Raw genomic sequence first — 25,762 nt, 5'->3', positions numbered from 1 at the left:
TGCTGAAGAAGTATTGTGTGGAGACGGGTAACGAATGGGACGAGGGAATTCCTTTCGTTTTATTCGCTATTCGGGAGACTGTACAGGAGTCATTACGGTTTAGCCCAGCTGATCTGGTCTTCGGACATTCTGTTAGAGGACCGTTAAAAGTGCTTAAGGAACAAATGCTAGGCATTAGTTGTGATTTGAGTCCCAAGGTTAATGTGCTGGATTATGTTTGTAGACTCCGTGAACGGGTGCAGAACGCCTGTGACTTGGCTAAAGATTTTTTATCTCAGGCTCAGAGTAACATGAAAAAACGATTTGATAAAAAAACAGTTCTTCGTTCATTTTCCGTTGGAGACCGAGTATTAGTGTTGTTGCCTATACCCGGGTCTGCATTGTCAGCACGCTTTGCAGGACCGTATGAAATCGTGGGTAAAAAGAGTGAAACTGACTATGTGATTAACACGCCTGACAGGAAGCGACAACGAAGAGTCTGTCATATTAACATGCTGAAAACGTATCATTCTAGGGATGACGTGTTGGTAAAATCTCCTACGGAGGAAATTGCAGGGCCCGCGATCTCTCCGGTGGCTGTGAATTGTTACGTAGGAGCGTCATCTGCTGGTGTACTGGTTGATGAGGATGGTTTGACGTTACGCAGCGACCCATTGTTGTGCGCGCGGTTGTCAAACTCCGAGGTATTGAGCGATCTTTCTAACTTTCTTGTCGGGTTAACTGAGTCACAGAAACAGGACGTGATCGCACTCATCCGTGGTTTTCCTGCAATTTGTGGTGACGTTCCTACTCAGACTCGGGTGTTGTACCATGACATTAACGTGAGGGACGCGCACCCTATTAAGCAGCATCCCTACAGAATAAATGCCACTAAAAGATCTCTAATGAGAGAAGAAGTTGATTATTTGGTAAGAGAAGGTCTTGCTGAACCCAGTAGTAGCCCGTGGAGCTCACCATGTCTACTTGTTCCGAAGTCCGATGGAAATTATCGATTCTGTACGGATTATCGTAAGATCAATGCTGTCACTGTGCCAGACTGTTACCCTTTGCCTCGCATGGAGGATTGTATTGACAATTTAGGCTCAGCCCAGTTCGTTAGTAAATTAGATCTGCTGAAGGGATATTGGCAGGTGCCTTTAACCCCTCGCGCTTCAGAGGTCTCTGCCTTCGTTACACCTGACTCATTCATGCAATACCGGGTGATGGCATTCGGATTACGAAATGCACCGGCCACCTTCCAAAGACTAGTAAATACTGTACTCGCCGGGGTTTCGAACTGCAGTGCTTATTTAGACGATTTAGTGGTGTATTCAACGAGCTGGTCGGAACACCTATCTTTGTTGGGAACAGTGTTTCAACGCCTTGAAGCAGCTTCGTTAACATTGAATCTGGCCAAGTGCGAAATTGGCAAGGCTACGGTCACCTATTTGGGGAAGCAGGTGGGCCAGGGCCAAGTTCGACCAGTGGAAGCAAAGATTGCAGCCATCCTCGAGTTTCCAGCGCCGTCAACCAGGCGTGAATTGCGGCGTTTTATTGGGATGGCAGGATATTACAGGAATTTCTGTAGAAATTTCTCCATTGTGGCTCGTCCTTTGACGGATCTGCTTAGTCCCTCAAAATCTTTTGGCTGGTCTGCAGAAAGTCAGCAAGCGTTTGAGAATATTAAGGCACTATTGTGCAGTACGCCGGTGTTATCTGCGCCCAATTTCGCGGTGCCGTTTAAGCTTGAAGTGGACGCGAGTGCGTATGGTACGGGTGCAGTGCTTCTCCAAGAGAATGCAGATGGAGTTGACCATCCGATTTGTTACTTTTCCAAGAAATTTAATAAGCACCAAGTCAACTATTCAACCATTGAAAAAGAGGCGTTAGCCTTGCTATTGGCACTCCAGAATTTTGAAGTTTACGTTGGATCTACGGTATGTCCGGTAATTGTTTACACTGACCATAATCCCTTAACCTTTTTGTGCCGAATGTATAACCAGAACCAGAGGTTAATGAGGTGGGCTTTGATTGTCCAAAATTATAACATCGAAATTCGGCATAAGAGAGGCTCTGAGAACGTAGTAGCCGATGCGCTTTCCAGGGTTTGAGTAAACCAACGTGTAGCCTATGTGTGGTTTTTTTTTTGGTTTTTTTCCTCTCTTCTCCCCCCCTTTGTGGAAATGTGACAAACATAATATTGTATGTTTGTTTTTTTTAGGGTGGGGATGTTACGTGTTCAGAGGATATGTGTTTGTGTTGTTGTTTTTGCTGTCACTCTCTCTCCGCTGTCATCTCTCAGGGCGGTGCTGCCGGCCGTCCATCATCATCATCATTACGACGTACACCTGAATTCCTTACTATAAGAGGCTGACGTAGACCGGAAGCGGGAGAGAGAGAAGGAGCTTTGTTTGATTTTCGTTTTGGTTCACGCGGCGGCGTGTCCTGTTTTGTTGTTTTGTTGGTTATATTTTGAGTTACTTGGTTATTTTCTCTCAGTGTTGGTTATTTTTGATTTACGTTGGACTTGAGTCCATACGTTTCTTTTTGTATATTGCTTTATAACCGGCCAGGGAGTAGTGAGTAGGATAGTATGTCACGTGACTTCCATTCATGCAACACCTAGGGAAATCCGTGTTAGTACATCAGGTAAGGAGCGGGTGCTATTGTTGTATGTTTTCGTTTTTACGTAGCGTAGGTTAGGTAGGACGTGCTGAGCGCCGTCAACTTTGTTTTGTATTATTTTCCTGTTGTAGCAGTTTAGTGGGGATGGGAATGTAGTTAGAGTGTGGGTTTTGTTTTGTTAATTTCTTTAATTTAGCCCCGCTCAGGCTCCTACTCCCTGGGTACGGTATTTTGTCTCTCTCTCTTTTTTTTTTGTGTGCACGCTGGTGCGACAAATAAATATATGCACTTTCATAACTCAAATCCTGGTTTTGTCCTTGTGTCCTTTTTGCACCAGCACCTTAACCACGTTAACCGGGTTAATTAATCCGGGAATTATTTCTATTATTTTATGTTGTGTTCCCTCATGCCCTTAGCCATTTTAGGGACGTAACAGAGGGTGTAACGGTTCTCGGTAAAACATTTTTTTTTTTTTTTTTAACCGTTCTGTTCTTCATCCACGGTACGGGACGCATTTGCACCACGGTACATCTTAAATCTGATGAATATCTATAATATGGTTTGTTGAAAATAACGCGTAAAAAAGACATGTTGCCTTTGGCTTGCTCAGTTGGGGATATTTTGGGGATATTTAATTTAATTTGATCAATCAATAAATTCCACTTGAAACAAACCTTGTTGTATTATTTTAATTTAATACTGTGAAGCTGCGTTGATACAATCTGTATTGTGAAAAGCGCTATACAAATATACTTGACTTGACTTGACTTGACAGTTCCGCTAATGTATGTTTCTGTCGATGGATGCACATGCTGGCTCCCAAGTAATACATTACAAGAGTGATAGTCAAAAAACGTGAACAAACCGGTCACTCATTGTAAACTTTGTTCAACGCGAGTGCCGTATGCTCAACATGTCATTTACGCACTCATTACCCGGGTATTGCCAACGCGCGAGCACAGGCGAGACCTGAACAGCACACACTGCTATCTGTGTTTAAACTAAACTCATTTATAGGGCTGGGCAAAAAAATCGATTTTTCGATTAATCGTTTTTTAAAATGTGGTCGATTCAAAATCGATTCTCAAACGCCAAGAATCGATTTTTTTCCATCTTTATGTATTAGTTTTCCTCCACTGTTCATAGGCTTGCAAACTCAATTTTATAGCTAATGCTGTGAGATTTTATGGTAGTTTTATCTAAATCATAAAATAACCTCAATTAGTGCTGCACGTTTAATCATATCGCAATCGCTATGACAAGCCTATACGCAATTAGGCTATATGACCAAAATGCTGCCAAAATGCTGTCGTGACTGTGACAGAAAAACTTGCGATGATATCGTGCGTGCGCACAAGACAGCACAGAATAGAATTATCTTTCGCGCTTGAACGAAGAACACACACAATTATGCCAAAATGTATTTTTGTCGAGTATCTTTATAACATAAGAGCAGTCTAATGACGAACGTGAAGAGTTGTGCCTCGTGAGAGAATGAGTCCGCGTGTGAGTTCCGCGTCTCTGTCAACAGCGGCTGGTCTTAAAGGGACAGTACACTGTAGCCACTAATTATCTAGCTGTCATTTAAGTTAATCAAAGAACAAAGAGAACAGAGAAAAACACTCACTGCTCTTGAATAAAGAACTTTTGTAACTTTGATTAGTCAATATATAATTTATAATTAATGCAACACAGACTGTTTGATAATTTTATTCAATTTCTGTATGGCCTAGTTGTTAGACAGGAAGGGCACATATTATATTATATGCAACGTTTTTATATGTGGGTTTATGTGAGGATTGTTAACCTGTTTGATCAAGACATGCGACTGTTCTGACTTGTCCAATTTTCAGCATCAATTTTTCATCTTGCATCAAAATCCTGTCTATTCATTGTATGCATTTGAAATATAGAGTTGGGTTCTGTTTTAATGTACCCAAGTGTACCTAAAATAAAAAGAGTTTAATATACAGGTTTGTAGCTCTTAATTTCTTTTTATTAATTAAACACTTGAAAACTTGTTCACTTTTTTTTCTTTTCTTTTTCTTTTTTTAATAAATATAGGATTTGTATTTAATATTCATTGAGTGAGTCGAATCGAAATTAATTTAGAATCGAAATTGGAAAAATCGAATCGAGAATCAAAATCGAAAATCGAATCGAGAATCGAAATCGAGAATCGAAATCGAATCGAATTAGAGCTTGCGAATCGAAATCGAATCGAATTGTAACATCTGAATCGATACCCAGCCCTACTCATTTAAGCCTTGCCAATTTAAACATTCAAGCACATGTTGCCATGTCACTGGAAATAGAGCCATCAGTGTCCTAATGTGAGTCAGGGCCCTTACCAGTGGCCTAATTTATGTACATGATACACCTAGGGAGCTGATTGAGACGCACCCTTGATGTTCCCCCAGGAACAGGGCTGCCTGCTACAGGGTCAGTGTGCATTTATTTAATTTTGCTTATTTGATAATAACAATAGTTAAAGGGTTAGTTCAACCAAAAATGAAAATTACCCCATGATTTACTCACCCTCAATCAATCCTAGTTGTAGGCTATATGGCTTTCTTCTTTCAGACGAATATAATCAGAGTTATATTAAAAAATGTCCTGGCTCTTCCAAGCTTTATAGGCTAATGGCAGTGAATGGTTGTTTCTGTTTTGAAGTCCATCAAAGTGCATCCATCCATGATAAAAGTCCTCTACCTGAAGAGAAGCGATGTGTTCATGTAAGAAAAATATCCATTTTTAAAACTTTATCGACTAAAATAACTAGCTTCCGGCTGACAGCGCTAATGATGTGGTCTAACTAGGAGTACTGGAGACTCACTAAACCTCCACATCAAAGCAACCTGAAGAGAGCCCCAAGACCGTGGTCCACAAAATAAAATTAAAACTTGTAAGAGAATAACACAAGACTATGTTAAGAGGGAGGGTTTAAAAAGCACCCATGTACGTTACCAGTATTATGACCAAATGTAGGTTATATAACATTAATGCACTTTACTATGACTGATGTACTGCAATATTTTTGTCCAAGGTGTTTTTATTTTATTTTTATCAGCACTTTATCAGTACTGATCTGGTAGCTGAGCTACGGGCAATGAACATACTGTAACTGGGGGAAAAAACTCTACATACTCTAAACTGATCGATATCTTATTAGACTTGACCTTTAAATGGCTGGTTAGACATTCAGTACCCTTACAAAGTATTTACCCCCCTTCATTTTGTTTGTCTTTTGTTCCTGGTAAAACTCCTTTGCAAGCTTGTTTATGCCTCCGAGTAAAGAAATATAGTAATTTTGATTTCTCAAATTACATTAATCTGACATTAGGCTATATTTAAAATTGAGACTTTATAACCTGACTTTATATATCAAGATGTGACTGTCTTAAAATGTGACTTTAATCATCAAAAAGGGACGTGACCTTAGAATCAGAGCCTCACAATCAGACTTTATCTCTCAAAATGATACTTTATATCTTAAATTGTTACTTTGTATGTCAAAAATTTACTTAAAGGGACTATTCATTTAATCGCTTTTTATTGACAATGCGTGAAAAGATTGCATCGAAAGTAAAAAAAAACTAACAAAAAACGATTCATATTGTCTATGAAAGTCTGTAGACATATCTTATGTGAAGAAATCGGGACGTTTTTGCCGGGAAAATTTAAAGGATGTGAAGTTTACAGCCTCTTTTCGGTTCTAAATTAGCAACACTAGCTAACATTAGCTTTAAGATTGAGTCCACTAATGCCAACTAATGCCAACAAACGCACAGCACAACACGAACTACAATACAAACTAAAATAAATACAGTTTTCTGTATAGCAGTGACATAAAACAATGCTAACGTTAATCTGTAAGGATTCAAAGAGGACATCAACAATTCACACTTGAAATGAATGCTTCAGGATAATGCCACAATTATGTAATGTCAAAGCCTGTACAGTTTGATTAATTCAAACTATATTCTCACATAGCCAGATCTAACACCGTCTCACATATAGCTATAAATTAAAATATCATAACAGCTTATTACCTCATCTGTCATGATGGCGGTGAATAGCAGAGCTGCTTTCTTAACTGCTGTTTTCTCACCGCTGTCAGTTTTGTTGTTATTTGAGAAAAGCGCGCAGCACAAACATGTTCATCTTAACGTCGCTCTCAGCAGCATGGACGGCGTCTGGATGGTATATCGCTACTATTTCCAACTTCTTTTTGTACTTCTAAACGAAGAACGAAAAATAATTTCGCCTTTAGTGGCTTTCAATCACGTTCATTCTCTTGTATGTTACATAAGTGTCTGTGCACGAGCAATAAGTTGCTGGCTGCAGTTCACTTCACGGCCACCTGTGTCGCTAATAACAAAGGTTTCTGAGGGAAAGAGGGACTCTCAAAATGTGACTTTTTTGGTCAAAATGTGAATAAATATGTCACAATGTGACCTTTTATCTCATAAACTGACTTTATATCTCATTAGTGACTTAATAGCCTATGTTGCAATATCTCATAATCAGACTTCATATCTCAAAATATTACTTAATAACCTGACCATCTCTCACAATTTGACTTTATGTTTTATAATGTGACTTCATATCTCACAATCAGACTTGATATCTTGTTTTAAGGTTTCTCGAAATTACATGTTTTTTTTTGTTTTTGTTTTTTTTAAGTCTGGGGAAGAAACAGGCTTCCATAACTACCAGTTTTGAACACATTTCAATTGTTTATTCTCCCTTTAACATCTCAAAACACATTTATAAATATAAATTTTTGAAGATTTAATTCTCATTAATAAAATAAGTTTCTACTTGACCATAGTCATTTAGTATTAATTAAAGCCAGTAGTCTTCTAGGGTTCATTTTAGACTGAGGAAATCACAGCACATTCATCAGAGCAAATTTGCTTCAACTGCCAAATTAGATAGAGAGTGCCAGCACAGGGTAATTTTCAGGTAATACCTATTTTCAATTGGACTCAAGTCTGGGCTTTGGGCCATAACTGGATACTAATTTCCTTTTCTTGTCTTTTTTTCCCACTCCTTTGTGTTTTGGGTCATTGACCAACTAGAAAATAAATCTGGCTTTTGCAGGTGACTTAAAATATTTTAGTCTTTAATGGTAGAAAGCCTTTTTTTCTTTTCAATTCTTTAGAGCCTTATGCTGCTGCCTCCATGCCTGACAGTAGGGGTGCCGTTATCAGGGTGCCAGGCTAAATTTGTTTGCGCCACATTGTGTTTTATCCCTATGGTTTCATCACATGGCTTCTAGCAAGCTTAGTTATTAGTTTCTTTAGCCACTTTCTCAGAATAGGAGAAATTGGTCGTTCCTGTCATGCAATATCTCTTTAACTTCACTTTGAATTAATATGCTTATTTTGTCATTTAAGGCAGTATTTCTATAAAATGGAATACCATACTCAAATTAAGGTCAAGTTCAAGCTCAACTAAACAATTAAATAAATAAACGAACATGACAAAATAAAAAAGGATGGGGGATTGAGAGTTCGCTTACATGAGGGCATCAACTAAATGTCAGTTTTGATATTTTTTTTTTTAACCACCTTTTAATATTTTGATATTGTCATGCTGATTTCTGTCATTTTATCTGACAGGATGGATGTTTTAAAGTGAGACAAACCAGCTAAGACCACAAGCATCACAGAATTTATAACATACTTTGCTAACACTTCCGTTTGTGCTGTTGCTTTGCCACCAACATGATGTCACTTCCTAGAGGATGAACAAGGATCTGGCTTTTCTTAAAGGAATCTTATATAATCCTTAGAGGATGAGAAGTGATATAACATAAGAAAACCAAATTAAAATGATATACTCCCAAGACATATTTACTTTGAAACATTTAACTAAGATAAAAAATATATAAATATTTTTTTTCAATATTAGAAGAATTAATGGCAAAAAAAAAAAATGTCTATGTATACTTAATTCATTGTGATATTGCAATGAAAGAAAACAAACTAGTATGATTTAATCTTTACAGATTTTTGAGACAATAAGACATGACTGGGATATAAAATGTACTGCATAGCAAGAACAACCCAAACCCATAACTGCAAATGCAGTTATCTTCTAATCATGTCACTGCTTGTCTTCTACATAGCCAGGAAACTACTTTATAATACAGTGGAAATAGTAGGCAGTAAATTTACCCTGATGAAAATGTGTCTGCAATAGAAAGTGTTTGAAACTTGTGTTTTCTAATATTACAGTCGAAATACATTCAAACGCATAAATGCAAAGATAAACACAGTATATAACCAAAGGGGAGAAAATCATTTATTCATTCAAATGAATGTTAAAATGAGTAAATAAACAAACAGAATTACTGAGATGCAACAGAGGACTTACGAATAAAGCTTGAAACCTAAAGGCTATTATGGGTCCAATGTTCACACAATTTCTATAAATTATTAAAATAAATAACACTTGTACAAGAAGATGAAAGAGCAGCAATGTTATGGGTGATGTTAAATAATCCCAATGAAGTATACATAGTGTCATTAAGCCTTGACGAGTTATAATTTAGTCCATGTTTGATCAGTTGTGACCATGTGGAAGAGCCCCGCGCATCATAGTGAATAAAGACAGTCAAATATTAAATCTTGAAAACTTGGAAAAACTGAGAAGAACCTCATGCAAAGGTTGTCTGAGTATATGACTTCCTGGGACTTTACGATAATTAAATAATTTCAGAATGTGGTAAATACCAAATTAAGAGTATATTATGAATACCTAAAAAAATACCCTTGATATAGACATCCACTTAACCAACAGAAAAGCTAAAGAAAGTCCTGCAATTTAATTTGGGGAGACCATCGGAATATGCCAAAGCTTACACATATTTTATGGATAAACAGACAGTTTATCAAAAAACAATACAAACAAGTAAATGGATACAACAGGCTCGAAAGAATCAAAGACAGCTAATTTATAGAACAAAAAGTATTTCATTGTGTTATGGTCTTGTGCTTTGGCCTTAAAACGCCTCATAGCTCTTGTTCTGGCTAGAATTACCTCTAGTAAAGGTTTAAAACCAGTTTCGCTTGAGACGGTTTCTTCCCCTCCACATTAAAGATGTTCAGTTATTCACCAATAACTTGTTAATACCTTTATTCAACAATTTATTCAAAAAGGCATTCACTCTCGTCTCCCTGTCAGCACAAACAGGTCCTCACCTCAACATTTCACATACAGTGATAGTATGACGATGCAGAATGATCGAGTCTTTTACAAATATAATGCTGATAAAAACCAGTTCTGCTGGTTGTTTCCTTGGAAATGTTTGCTTCAGTTTTGTCCAGCTTTAGCATCCTTCCATCAACCAGCCAGTGAAGCAACAGTTCTTTAGTAGGCTCCGACGACTGATTCGAGTGGACCTTCAGACCAGCTCAAGTACCTTCAGAAATGGGGGGAGAAACATTTGTAGGGCACAATTCATGCTTAGTATCAATTTAGAGTTTTGAGAAATGGATGCAATATTCCAAAACTGTGACTACAGATCCTACTGGTTTTACTAATAGAGCTCTTAGCAGTAAATATCGACCTGTATGTAGCCATTTAGCTTGTTTTGCAGTACAACTCACCTTGATTGTTCCTTGACTGTTGGCTGCAATCAACACATTTGACTCCTGAGAACCAAAACAGAGAAAGTACATTGACAGAATGTGGCAAACATTATTTGGTTGAATCTCGGGTGGGAAGGTGGTCTGACAATGTATTTGCCTGTCTGGAATATTTGGCATAAACCATCCCGGTCATTCCAGACTCAATCTCAGTTTGCGCTTCATTATTGTTATACGTTCACAAAAAGGCCTTGACATTTTACTTCTACATAATTTATGTACGGATGAGAAAGGCAATTAATTAAGACCAAGACACTAAGCAGAAATTCAGTCTGGTCAGCACATTGGTTTTGCACACAATTATTGTGTTTGGTTTTTTTTTCTCTGGGAAAATGTCAAGTATAAAAGGTACGTAATACACAAGGGATCTGGAAGCAGACGTAAATGTTTACATGGGGGTTTCAGCTTGATAAATCAGGCACAGCATGAATCCACATTTTGCATTTTCTAAGATTTCTGAGCTGATTAGGCTTGATCAAAATTACTTGCATGTTAATTCTATGGGAAACCACAATTCCTGCGCATTTTCAATTTTAATGGCATAGAGGCATTCTATAATAAAATATATAATAAATTATATAGGGGTGTGACGATAACCGCAACACCGCAATATCGCGTTAATGAGATGCCTACCGCGGTGTGAGGTCATCACCGCACTTTTTTTTTCTTTTTTTTTTTGAAAGTTACAGGAGTGCATATGGTGTGTGATATGAACTATAAACACATTAATATTTGCTTATAATTAACTGTATTCTGCGAGTCCCATGTTCAAGGGCTTCTGGAGAAAAAAAAAAAACGCTTCCTGCACATGCAAGGGAGGGACAGTCCGTTAAACATATGGGGGATTTATTTTTTTGTGTGTGTCTGATTATTATTAATTAACTGCTAGGTTGTGTGATGTTTACAGATAATGTTCAATTAAATACAAACAAACACAGGCATAAAAGACAAGCATAACGTAAACAGTTGGAGTTAGATTTTAATTGCAAGTAGCGATCTCTCTTATGTGGTATAGGCAATAACAGTTGACAGCGCTAGCCGAATGATTAAAAAAATAGCCACGAATCTAGTGTCTAAGCCAAATATTGTGTCGCCTTTGAGGCAGGTGACAATTAAGGGGAAGCCGGTGAATTTGGACAAGGCAATATGCCGTATTTGTCGCACAAAACTATCCGTCTCGCGAGGAAATACCACTAACTTAAGACCACATCTTAGAAAAATTAACCATCCTGTGGCGTTTGCTGGACTTAAGTGCAGCACACCTACCTTAGGTCGGCGACACACTGGCTGCGTGGCATGTCCATTTTTATTTCGGCTCCCATGTTAGCAGGTTAGAGCTCGCACATTGCCTGCGTGAGACGCGCGTCTCAGTTGCGGCACGAGCCGCGCGGAAAACGCGTGCATGCTAGAAATAGAACCGACGCCTATTTTTCACGCGACACGCAAGCCTGTTGGAAGCGTTTCCTGGCAAAATAGAATAGGAAAAGATGTTTGTATGTCATTTTGACAAATACATATTAATAAATTACATTTTGATGTTTGAAAGTTAAGGTTTTGACATAAATGCAGATATAAATGTAATTAAAAAAAAAAATTATTGATTTTCAAATATTGCACCTGTCAATACAGAACGAAATATTCTGTAGCCTATTTTGCCGTCAATACTGCCGACGCTGTCTTTGCTGCTATATATTTGTTTAACATTAAGTATAGGCCTTCCACAACTCTCTCCCCATATGTCGAATATATCACCAATGAGGCTTATATGTCACCTAGCAGCAGCAGCGCTGTTTCTGATGTGCAAAGTCATAGAAAAAGCCACACAGCTGACACGCAACAGAAACGCCACACTCACACCACGCAGCCAGTGTGTTGCCGGCCTTAAGGCTACTTAATTAATAGTTCATTATTACTATTTACAATTTAATATAAATGTTAATTTTTTTATTTTTTTTTATAAAGAATACTGCTTTATGATTATTCATTTCCATTGTCATTTACAAGCTACATGCGATCTTGATCGCGTCTGCAGTGTGTGATGCGGCCGCGGGGGAATGGGGTTATGTCGGTTAACCGCCAAACCGCGAGATTTGTTGCTTCTTCACCGCGGTAAGAAAAAAATCCCATACCGTCACAGCCCTAAGTGAAAACAGAAATTGCTAATTTTTATGTCTATTGAGTTGTGCGAGCACACCAAATCAACTGGGAATGTGTCAGCGAATTTTGAATTTTGCTTGATAAGATGTGAAAAAAAAAAAAGTGAAAAAAAAAAATGACCCACTTACTCTCGATGAAAGATGACAGAATAAAGAATATATGAAAAAACGGGAAAAAAAAAAAACCCACAGAAACTGAAAGGTCTTCCATCATCCGAAATGAAGGTTCACCAATTGAATAGGGCTGCCTTGAAATTACGCAAGTAAGATCATAGGATAGAAATCTATCACTGTTCCATAATAACATTCTAATGTTCTATTATAATAATAATAATAATCATCATCATCAATATTATATTGCTATAATACATCATTCAGTTTGGCCGTGTTCGGAAAACTAAAAACTAAAGCATCCTAAAGAGACATATTTTAAACATTAGTAAATATTTCAAAATTGAAGAAAAAGAAAACAAACAACAACAAAAAAACTTTCATATTATTGTGACCCTGTGAAATTTGCCTACAAATTCTTAAAGAAAGCCAAGACAATTAAATCATTAATCACAAAATGTTGTGATCGTGACATCCATGTTTGGTCCTCCTCCTAAAGAGGAGAGCAAACATTATAAATCTTCTTGGTTAATAAATACAGCACTTCAAATGGTAAATTAGCCATGGGCTAAAATATGACTTTATAGCAATGCCTTTTCCTGCAAACCACACTATTTAGACAGTGAAGCAGAGGAGTGTGGGTTTAATAAGCATGGATTTCTGAAAGCGGATGCACACCAACCTTCTCCCAACCCACTGCTCTATTCTACCCTGCTATTACTTGTCCTTGATGTACCAACCAGTTCAGTTCTACTGTCCCCATGTGCCCCCATGGCCCTACCAGGTCATGTTCTACTGTTGGTTCTAGAAGAGTGATTTATCATGTAAATGTGAGTGAGAGAAGACCGAATCATACCCCATCAGGTAGAGCTCGCCAGCACACAGCACTGACAAATTCATTGGTGTCGTCCTCCTTCTTGTCCTTGTCTAACACACTCTTCACAGTGTCAAACTTGAAAGTCAGCAGCGTCTTAGAGAGCCCCTTGTAGTACAAGTACAGTGAGTTGTTTTCACTTCCTGTGGGGTATGAAGTGAGAGCACTATTATAGTTTTTACACCACATAAATTATTACAGTGTAAAATTTAGTTTTATTCTCCTTTTTTTTAAATAATAAACTGATTTGAATGATCAGAGGAAGTTTAAATCAAACAGCATTATCACAGCTTTGATTATAAACTAACTCAGCTTGTTTTGTGCCAAAAGTTTAAAAAAATTAAAGGAACACACCAACTTTTTGGGACTTTAACTTATTCACCGTATCCCGCAGAGTTAGATAAGTCCATACATACCCCTTTCATCTCCGTGCGTGCCGTAACTTTGTCTGACGCACCCACCGCTAGCCTAGCTTAGCACAAAGACTGGAGGTAAATGGCTCCAGCTAGTAAATCACTCTGCAGAAGTAGCAGTGCTTCACCTTCTGAGAATATAGTTCCCAGTATGTATACTGTTAGAAGATGGCTGTGTCTCATGTGACCTTGTTATTACACGCTGTGACTATACAAATCACAACATGTAAATAGGAAAATGTTGGCGTTATTTTGTCACTTATTGGGAGCAGTATGCTAGCTGGAGCCGTTTACCTCTAGACTTTGTGCTAAGCTAGGCTAGCGGTGGATGCGTCAGACAGAGTTACGGCATGCACAGAGATGAAAAGGGTATGTATGCACTTATCTAACTCTGGGGGATATGGTGAATAAGCTAAAGTCCCAAAAAGTTGCCGTGTTCCTTTAATCAATTTTTCATAGTGCCACTCACCACATGCTACATAGTCTCCATTAGATGCCAGACCCACAAAGTTCTTCTCGTTGATGTGGCCTTTGAAGGAGCGCAAACAATGAGGCTTGTTCACATTCCAGAGTTTCAGCTGGCTGTCCGTTGAGCTGGGGATGTCAAAATGTAACTTTAATGTTGAATTAACTCAAAAGTTGTTTGTAATTAGTGGTGCAACAGATCAAATTTCTAATGGTACGGTTTGGATCATAGTTCTAGTTGATTTAAAGATTAGGAAATTTATAAACAATATTTTTGTAACACTGTAAACCGCTACTGTTCCAAAAGTGGATGTTTTGTTTAAGTATCGTGGTACAATGTACAATATAGGTAGTAACCATGACATGCATTTTCCACTGATAAAAGAAAAAGTTCAAGAATTTTCAGTGTATACATACGCAGACACAATTTCTTCTCCATTTACAAACTTGGCGTAGGACACTGCTTTCCTGTGGCCTTTGAAAACCATGATGGGCTGCTTAGTGTTTCTCAGGTCATAGTAGTGCACACAGTGGTCTGGAAAGGATTTAGAATTACGATTATTGCGGGAAGTAAAACTTTTAATAGATCGATTCAAATGAATTATGTACCTGCACAACCAAAGGCAAGGTGATATCGAGAGGATGGACTGAATTTGACACAGCATACATTAGCCTTCGCTTCAATGCTGGCTACTGAATTGTCCAGGTTGGTGGACCACAACTTGACTAGGATAAAGAGAGTGTATTCATAAGTATGTATAGAAGAATATCTCTGAAAGAATCCCAAATCAAATAACTAGATCGGAACAGTTCAGTTGCAAAAATACCTTTTGCATCATCTGATCCCGATGCTAAGAGCTTTGGATCCATGAGGTTGAAATCGACACTCCAACACCGCTTTTCATGCTCCTGTGAAAATCAAAATCTAACTTAGATTAAGTCTAAAGGAATTCCAAATTACACACGACATGTGTTATATTGCATATCAAATTCAAAATGAACCCACAGCTCAAAGTAAATATATTTTAGGCTGCAACAGCTAATCCAATTGATACAACTAGTTTGTGCTTCTGTTTTAATAATAAAAATAAAAAAATAGCACAATGTGCTATTACATAGCCTACAGTACATTCATATGTATTATTTTTATATCCTTTAATTTGCACATTGTTTAGAATATGTTTATGTATACATGTTTTCATAGTATATACAGAAAATGATTTATTCTTTTTTACCTCATTAATTGAAGAAAATAATCAAATTAATCACTGATCAAAACAAATGTTGGGGTCAGTATGATTTTTTTTTTTTATGAAAAAATAATACTTTTATTGAGCAAGGACAAATTAAATTGAATAAAGATCACAATAAAAGCATTTTTACTGTTACAAAATATTTATATTCTTTTGAACTTTCTATTCATAAAAAAAAAAACTATTTTTTACCATGTTTTCCACAAAAATATTAAGCAGCACAACTGGTTTTAATTTTGATAATAATAAGAAATGTTTCTTGAGCACCAAATCAGTATATTAGAATCATTTCTGAAGGATCATGTGACTAAAGATTGGCGTGATGGCAGCTGAAAAATCAGCTTTGCTATCATAGGAATTACATATTATATTAAAATAGAAGTGTTACTTTAATATTTCAAAATATTACTGTTTATTTCTGTATGTATATTTAAATAAAACAAATGCATCCTTGGTGAGCATAAGAGATTTTTGCAATACATGTATGTTTCTTACAACAAAATATGACATGTAGATCTGTAATAGTTTTTGAGTTAATAAGGAAAATGCAATAAATTGCTCTCCTACTGAAAGGGGTACAAGAATAATGAATGTCATCTGGTGCAGCCCTACACATAAGGGTACCTGGTAGACCTTTGACCTCTGCCCCGTGAACCCATCCCAAAGAATGACAGTCCCCTCATAGTCACTGCTCGCCAACAGATTTTTGTGGTAGCTACTCCAGCTGATACAGCTGGAAAGAGACAAGACAGAAGAAAATGTGAAACTGTTATGCCACTGCATAATCCACCAAGAACATTCAGGCCAACCCCTGGTTTCAGATACTCTTTATACCTAATTTTGGAGTTACATGTCATCTCGTTGACAGGATAATGAATGTCCACAGCATCCTGGATCACAGTGCCGTATTCAAACACTTTAATTTTCTTAGTGACACCGGCAATGGCAAAGTAATCACAGTCACGGTCAAACTCAATGCTGCAAAAGAGGGGAAAAGAGAGGAGACAGAACAAGTGTTAGCACAGTGAGTTCTTCTGACTGTGGCATGCTCATTATCTGCTCTACTTCCACTCAAACATGGACACTGAAAGAGACAAGAGCTGTAATGCATCAAAACAGCCTCTCAGCCGCTTAGTATATCAGATACAAGGATGTCTGAAAAAATGTGTGTTTGATGAAAGCCGATAAGAAAGAACTCGGATAGTGTTTCCTGCAGTTAAATCTGAACAAGTACCCCATGAAATATACACTATTGTTTAAAAGTTTTACATAATTTTTTTTTTTTAAATTATATATATATATATATATACTGTATATATACACACACATATAGAGAGAAATATGATTACATTTTAAAATAACTTCCTATATTTTTAAATGTAATTTATTCCTTTTACTTTTTTATTACTATTTTAATTCCTATTTATTCCTTTTGTCATAACAGTCTTCATCACATCCAGAAATCATTCTAATATGCCGCTTAACATTAACATGTGCAAGTAACACTTTCTATTATCAATGATGAAAACAGTTGTGCAGCTCAATATTTTTGTGGAAACAGAGATACTTTTTTCAGGATTTTTTGATGAAAAGAACTGATCAAAAGTGCATTTAGTCAAAATCTTTTATAGTATTAATTTCTTTCCCCCCAATAAATAGCCTGAATCTTGTTCTCAGACAATGTCCTAGCTGGTAGCTCAAAACAACAAGCATACAGCGAGAAATGTAGTCCAATTTATTTGTTTTTGTTTTGTTTTTAATGAATCTGTCAAAGCAATTTATAAATAAGCCGAACAAATCAGCCTACCTGGCTCACTCACTCAATTTATCAGCCGTAGTGGTTTTGAATTAACATCTGATTCACCATTAAACCACAAGCTATTAATTTCAACAATAAATAAGCTGAGAACTGTCAAGGTGTTATGTTGTACTTAAGGTTTAGAAGACTGTAATTAATGACTGATTAATGAGAAGCATTAGGATGGAGATCATGAGAAATTATCTATTATAAAAATAAAATATAAATTTTAACAAAATTGGATATACACTAAAGCACACCTCGAAATAGGTCACAATTCCAACTTTTGGAAAACAGATAGTCTTCAAAATGCTCAGTCAGTATCTGTGATGTTATTCAGTAATACAATACTACCCTCTGCTGGTTACTTCAGAAAAGGAACCGAACAAAGATTGAAGTCCAACAACGTGTGGTCTTAACCCGCTTCAATTAAGTATTTGCAACCTTACCTGGACACAATACTGGAGCCATTATAGAGGTCACTAGCGTAGGAGAGGGTGGCCAGAGGCCTCACAGAGTTGTAACGGGTAAATTTTGACAGACACTCCATGAAATCATCCAGCTGGTTAACAGTCCTGCTGTCATCTATTACCAAGAAAAGCGATTGTGTAATAACAGTATTACTTTTTTTTAATAAACAGTATTGGTTTGAATTAACCAACCCGTTATGCGAGACATCCTATTGGAGAAATAACACTGCTCTAGATCCTCAAAGTGTGCCGTCAGTCTCTTCCGCCGCGACGCCAGAGTGCTGTTGTACCATGTTTGTCTTTTACCCTAAAAGTAATAACAATAAACAGTGAATATCAGCATTACTCCAAGGGATATTAACCAGCTATAACAGCAAACGGGAACAATTCATGAAAAACAACAACAAAAACAAGTTACCTGCGAGCTTCCACCAAAAGGGGGCTGAATGTATTCTGGGGGGTCTATTATGCTACTGCTGTAGACAGAAACAAGATTATAATTTTTTTAATGCAAAAATACTGCGTAAATGTCAATAATTAGGTTAGTATCTTATGTGTGTAGAAATGACTAATTTCTTTGCGTGAAATACTTTTTAATGAGGAAAAAAAAATACTGCGTGCACCTGCAATATAAAACGCAGTCTTACCTGGGTGCAGGTGAGGGAGCTTCAAACTGGGGTACAGTACTGTCTAAATTGGGGTCCATGTCACTCACTGGTGAGTACATACCGCTCATTTCCTTAAAAAAAATAATCATTTGCATCAGATATACACAACTGTTCAAAACGTGAAGGTCAGTGACACTTTCATTCAGCAAAAGACACATTAAACTGATCATAAGTGACAGTATAAATTTATATTACAAAAGATTTTGTAATTAAAATAAATGCTGTTGCTTTGGACTTTCTATTCAAAGGAATCTTAAAAACATATTGCAAATCTCCACAAAATTATTCAGCAGTATAACTTTTTCAACATTGATCATAACAAATGTTTCCTGAACAGCAAATCAGAATATTAGAATGATTTCTGAAGATCATGTGACACTGAAGACTGGAGTAATGACTGCTGAAAATTCAGCTTTGCCGTCATAGTAATAAATTACACTTTAAAAAAATATTCAAATAGAAATAAATACAATGAAATTGTAATGGCATTTCACTCTTGTTTTTACTATATTTTTTATCAAATAGTAAATAAGACTTCCTTCAAAAGCATTTAAAAAAAACCTTACCAGCTCTAAAAGTTTGAACAGTGGTGTATAATCGTATATATAAATATATTACTTTTCACACCCATAGATCGTTTTCTTTGTTCCGAAAAAGGGACTTCATTTGTAATAATGTTGCATTTTCTCCTTGGTTCAATTTGCTTTGCTTTCACAAGGCAACATTTCAAAGCATACCAAAATGTGTTTAGGCAAATCACATGTGAGTAAAATTGTCCCGTTATTGGTCAGAGTTCACCTGTCACCAACAAGTAACAAGTTTGCTTTGCGGGCTTATTGTGGCTTTATCTGTAGATGTCGTGACACACGCAAACACTTATATGAATGTAGCCTTGATTCCCGCTCTGACTGATAATTTATTTACATTTAATTAGATTGAGATATATATATATATATATATATATATATATATATATATATATATATGAAGAGTTCAGATGCAAAAGCCTCTAAATGCCATCTGAAATTTTCTTATAGAATGATCATTTTTATCAAGCTTGTATATTTAAGTTCAGTAATTTCACTTAAATGACAATTAATAGGTAATCTTCATTGCCATTTAAGTGAAATTATTGGATTTAAATATACGAGCTTGATAAAAATGATCATTCTATAAGAAAATTTCAGATGGCATTTAGAGGCTTTTGCATCTGAACTCTTCATATATATATATATATATATATATATATAATTTAGAATGCAGTTAGAGCGGGAATCAAGGCTTCGTTGGGGCAGAATTCTTGCAATGCATGGAGAAGAGCAATTACATAGATGAAGAGGCTTTGGTTTTCAACCACAAAAACAGAATCAGACACTGCTGCATTTATATAACATTTCCCGTTATGAATTATGATACTGCTTGGACCGTTGGGTCAGATTGCTTTCTCACCTCAACCAAACCGCCCCAGAATTCATTTTCAATCAGCCTTGACCACCTCGTTCAGGCGGTCTCGGATCGATTGTTTTGGTACGGATTCAAGCACAATTGCCGTGTTCATGTATGCCTAAATTAACCGAACTAAGGGAGAAAAACGCACCAGGTTCCGAAACAAATGCTCCAAACAACCCAGGTGTGAAAATGTCCTTAGAAAAATACAAAACATCTCTATGCTAGACCTTAAAAAAAAAAAATTCCTGTCTCTGACAATTCTGGCTGTTTGACAAAACATACTAAACTGACCTCAACTCGTTTGATATCCTCTTCCAAAAAGTTCAGTTCTTTTTGTAACTGCTCCAGTTGCTGTTGAAGTAAAGACAGGGAGACTTTATGAGTTAATGACCTCATAGCTGTCAACTCTGCATTATTCAATATTTTAAAAATAGATGGTGGCTAAACCTCTCTTTTATTTCTTCTGGCTTCTTTCAGGAATTCCATTAAGATCTGGCGCTGAGCAGCTTGTGATTCCTGTGAACAGAGATCAGTGAAAGATCAGCAACAGATGAGCAATTGGTCTTTATGAGTCACACAGCAGGGGGTGGGAGGGGGGTTGTGTTCCTTTTGTTTTCCTTTATAAGACAAATTATTATAGCGTATCACGATAATCAGCAACGCTTCCAGGCTCTTCACACAAGCAGCTTTAAGCATTATATAATGCTGATTAAGTTTTAATAAAAAGTTTATATAAATTGATCACATCTAACCTTTGACATTGATCAGACTTACTAACTGCAGGTTTTGACCAATGTATATTCCTTCACAAGAACTCAGTATGTGCCATGCTGCGGTGGTAAAATAGTGGTTTGTGGTTTATTTGGCCTTATATTTGTCACAGCAGTTACACTTTGGAATTTAAAAACAGTGGTTTGTAAAATTAGGGCTTGAGTGAACAATGTGTCAAATGTGGGTTTATTTTTATCCACCAAAAACGAAATCTACAGAATACCAATCTCTACCAATCCTAGGTGTTTCAACACCATAGACAGCACTTTTCAGTCAGTTTAAGCTGAATATGAATGAAACGCTAATATAAAACGGCTATTCCCAGGGTGTCTGAAGAACCCAGAAGTGATGCATCAAGCAACAGTAATATTATCTGTAAGTATACCAACCGCCTCCAGTTGTTTCTTTTTTTGCATCAGGTACTCTAATATGTAGTTGACATTGGCTAAATCCATATTCTCTTGATCTGCACCAAGGACGTCTTGGAAAACCTGCCATTTGGTTCCATTCTATAAACAGCATATGAAACGAACAATAAGACAATTTTTTGGTGCTACAAATTATCTGCAAAAGCCAATAAAATTTGTTTAAGAAGCTCCCACTGATTATACAAATGGTGAGCTTGGTGCACATACAGGATGATCTCGTTTCAGACGCTTCTCTTCAGATCTCTGTTTTTGTTTCAGGATCAGTTCATTCACTGAAAAACAATTAGAGAATTAGATCATCTTCTAAGCAATTCTCAGACTGAAAAAAAAAATATCAACCAAATGTCTTACTTGATATAGAAATATACATTTTATGTGGTAACAATAAGGTTTGAGGACATCAAGTATGCAAAAAACAACTGATATGCATTAGCATACACATACCTAAGAAATTGGGGTAAAGTTGATCCACATTGTCAATGATATAATTGCATTTTGGGCATCTGTTGCTGTCCTCCAAACTCTGGCGTATACATTTATAACTGAATAGAAATGAAGACATGATTATTTGATCAAAATTTATAAAATGGTTTGGAAAATACAATAAATGATCAGTTTAGAGAACAAGTGCTTCTCACCAGAAACTGTGGCCACACTTTGTCATGTGAGCTTCCTCTATCATCTCAAAACATATAGGGCTGTTAAGAAAAAAAGAAGAAAAACAAGAATCATGACACATGCAAGGCTTGCTTCCCTTTTCTAACACATCAACACAAAGCTGAGACTTGACTGTTGTTTTGAATTATACAGTAGAGTTTTAAAAGTATTGAGACCACTATTAAAAATTATTTTCAATCTTTACACATCACAAATTATATTATCAGCATAATTTTGATTGAAAGGGTAAAGCATAAAAATTATTTGAACACACACCCACAAGCGTCAAGTTTATTTTGAGTTTGTCAGATATACAAGTTAATCATTAACAACAATTAATCACATTTGACAACAATTTGTCAGTTTCTAACATTATGGCCTGGGGCCTAGGCCTATACCATGAAGCCGGTTTAGGTGGCTAGCCAGGTATGTTTCAGTTTAGTTTGCGCTAACCCTGGGCTTTAGGCCCCATTAACGTGGTTTGGCTTTTAGCAGTGTTCGTCACCATAACTTACTCTCCGCGGCTAACCTGGTCCGGGGCTGGTTATGTTCCAGGTAAGAGGTTGCAAACCGAACTTGGACCAATCAGCTGTGAGCAAAGTGACATGTCTGATGCGATACAGTCACTCCACCTGTTTCTACTCCAAATGAAAGGTCACTACATAGCAAATGATTTTTAAAGACAAAATTGTCTGGCTTTAAGTAACACTTATTTATAATAATAATTTTGTATGATTTAGATATTATTTATGTAATTATTAATCGATCACACATGCAATTTTAATTGATCAATTATTTTTACACAGTTTAAAGGAATAAATATATAAAGGTAATATAAATATGCTTTAGAATCAATAGATTAAGCTATAAAATGACTACACGTGAGCTTAAAAGTTAAATTCTCTCTATACCTATAAACTAACTTCACAACTTTTACTTGCACTGATATACAGTAGCGAGACCTTTTCTTTTAGTTGTCCTCTTTCATAGACAGCCATATTCTTCTTGCTGCGTAAATTGGTTTAAATTTTTTATATTTTAATACTTTTATTTAATAAGTGAATTGCGCTGCTTCTCTTGTGAGAAATGAATCGCAGTTTCATTCTTTCTCAGCATGTGATTGGCTGTTCGCTACTGATGTCACACCTAAACTCAGGATCAAAGCCTGAGTTGACAGAGAAAGTTGATGATCAGCATCATGGTACCAACAAAGCCTGGTTGGATTGGTTTGGTTTTGTCAACTCGAAAATCCTGCAACCCTAAATTTGTTCAACTACCATCATGGTACAGGCCTGTCTTCACAGACAGGGTTTAGATTAAGCCAGGATTAGGCCTTAGTTCAATTAGGGCGTGTAAGTAGCTATTAAATAATACTAAAATATTAAGTATTACTAGTTTGCATTTTGAGACAAAACAATGGCAATGACGTTTGAAGATATGCCAGTGCAATTTGCTTTCAGTTAAAACAGCTCAAACATGCACTTTAGTCCGAGACTATGCTTAAACCTTGTCTGTGAAACCGGGTATGTAATATCTGATTTTGTACTCAGCACACACACACACACAAAAAAAAAAAGATAATCATACAGGTCCGAAACAACATATGGTACGTAGTACACGATTACAGATTTTCCTTCATGGGGGAACTATCCCCTTTAACACTATGTTGACCATTATCAATTAACTTTATCCTTGGAATTAAATGAAGTGCTGGGTAAATCACAGGATTTGCCAGATACACCTGCAATTAAGCCCGCGTGTGGGAAATTGTTCAAAACAAACAAAGTGAAGACGTTAACTTACTTCTTTATCAAGTGGATTTAGACCTCTGCAGGGACTTACCATACAAAATCGTTACTCTTGTCCTCATAGGGATTGATCAGACCGTTGTACAGGGGTCTTTTCCTGCTTGAAGACGCCAGTCGAGCACTCTGTCCCTCGGCTACCGAGCCCAAAGTCCGCGAGGACACCCCGTTACCCGAGCTGTTACCGTTCTGAGCGCCGCTGCCCCCGCTGTTCGCTCCACCGGCTCCACTGCCACTGCTGCTGCTCATTCCCCCAGAGCTCGTCCCGGGGACGGACCCCGCTGCACCGCCGGACGGCTGCTGCTGCCGAGTGCTTGACATGATTGAAGCCGCTCGTGCACGTCGGAAGGCCAGAGCTGAAGCTAAAGCTGCGGGGCTTCACCGCATCCGGGCGGCTGTGGGAGGTACGCTAACAGGCTAAAGCGTCACAGATGAGAGAAAATAGCCAGAAACTTCCAGCAAGCGCACTGCTAGCACTGAACAGCGCTTATTTGAGCACAGATGAGACGGCTCTTTAGCATGCAAGTTTGTATTGGGTCAGCTCGATGCTAATGTGGATATGCAGCTCCACAGAGACTTGTTGACAACTCTGAGAGCTTTAGAAATTTCAATCCACTGTCTTGCAGGATGTTCACGCGAGAGCTTCCCCGAATGAAACGTTCGTATGATTCGGAGTTCAGCGGCACCTACTGGCTTGGAGAAAAACTGCAGGTATCAATCAAAAAAATCCATCCAAACTTCAATAATGGTTCTCAAATTCTTATTGTCAACTACCTAACGTTAACCGTCAAATCAAATCATTCAAAACAGTCATCACCGTCGTTCTTAGGCAGCAGCTTATGTTGTTAAAAACAGATGGACGCAACTTTATAGAACAAATTTGTTGGCTTTGTTTTGGTTTTCCTTAAAACAAACTGAAAGAAACCATGAGACTAATCATGATTAGTTGTTTTAATTTTTTTTCTATTTTATAGGTTTAACAAACCAGAGTTTAAATCTTCTCAAAGACACCACCTGTTAAAATATGTACAGTGCTAACACAAAAGCTTTCAGAATTCCTGCAATACTGGAGGCTGCAGTTTCAGGACCCCATTTCTAGGATTTTTTATGTATGTATTAGCAGTTTATACTATTGTTTATCACTTAGGCCTACTTTTCAATTCTCTATTTTTATTATAATTTTCAGGTGTGATGTAGTTGTTTAATTGATATATTGTCCTAACCAACCCCTAACCCTAAACATGTGGCATGGCATGTCACAATTAGCTGAACAAATGTGTAATATACAATATGGTATATTGGTGTTCTCAGATAGATAGATAGATAGATAGATAGATAGACAGACAGACAGACAGACAGACAGACAGACAGACAGACAGATAGATAGATAGATAGATAGATAGATAGATAGATAGATAGATAGATAGATAGATAGATATTGATTGATTGATGTATTGATTGATTGATTGATTGATTGATTGATTGATTGATTGATTGATTGATTGATTGATTGGTAAACCAACACGGACACATAATGCTAGACTGTTCAGAGTTTTTTGTCTGTGAAAGCAGTGCAGCGAAGGGTTCAGCTGAATCCCCTTTGCATTCCTCATCAACTTTTTGTTTACCTCTTTCCTTGCAGTGTAGTCAGGATGTTGAACATCTTCATCTACTTCAAAAACAAAGTGGTCAACATCAGTAGCCCACAGCCGAATACACAACCCACTCTGATCCAGACTTTTTTGAGACCATGCCAGAGTAGAAGCTGGTAAGCTTTCTACCACCCACAGTGTGACCACCTGCCCTCTTGATCCAAAATATCTTCTCTGATCTTGTACCATACTTTCTCTCTGTCATCGGTACATCTTTGACCAGAGGCTCCATCCTATCAGACTTCATAGGGATATTTCATCCAAAAATAAAAATTATGTCATCATTTACTCAAGCTCATGTTGTTCCAAACTCACATGGCTTTTATTCTTCTTTTACCTGCTTTGATGATGACCAACTACTGAATCTTTCAAGATTCAATAAGGACATAAAAGCACTAAAAGGATCATAAAAGTATAGCCCAAATTATTTACAATTCTTCTGAAGCTATTACAGCCTTGTATCAAAAACAGACCAAAACTTCAGTTTATTATTGCCATGTTCTCTAAAAAATGCTGGTTTGGGTCAAATA

General features: G+C 37.0%; 1 protein-coding gene across 1 annotated transcript; it reads right to left on the bottom strand.

The window, feature by feature from the left end:
• Positions 1 to 8,894: 8,894 nt before the first annotated feature.
• On the bottom strand, positions 8,895 to 24,229 carry cop1 (COP1 E3 ubiquitin ligase). Its single transcript, XM_082172654.1, has 20 exons — positions 23,618 to 24,229; positions 21,757 to 21,816; positions 21,563 to 21,660; positions 21,326 to 21,390; positions 21,080 to 21,199; positions 20,367 to 20,435; positions 20,211 to 20,270; positions 18,450 to 18,541; positions 18,221 to 18,278; positions 17,995 to 18,109; positions 17,782 to 17,917; positions 16,369 to 16,512; positions 16,159 to 16,267; positions 15,109 to 15,190; positions 14,891 to 15,007; positions 14,699 to 14,816; positions 14,286 to 14,410; positions 13,386 to 13,546; positions 10,224 to 10,268; positions 8,895 to 10,036 (listed from the first exon to the last, which is right to left on the bottom strand). Exons 1-20 carry the CDS (start codon positions 23,899 to 23,901, stop codon positions 10,019 to 10,021), a joined length of 2,076 nt encoding a protein of 691 aa, XP_082028780.1. The 5' UTR covers positions 23,902 to 24,229; the 3' UTR covers positions 8,895 to 10,018.
• Positions 24,230 to 25,762: the final 1,533 nt, after the last annotated feature.

The sequence above is a fragment of the Leuciscus leuciscus genome, assembly GCF_965113295.1.
Source record: "Leuciscus leuciscus genome assembly, chromosome: 6".
Taxonomy (NCBI): Eukaryota; Metazoa; Chordata; class Actinopteri; order Cypriniformes; family Leuciscidae; genus Leuciscus; species Leuciscus leuciscus.
This window is presented reverse-complemented; position numbering and strand designations above follow the sequence as displayed.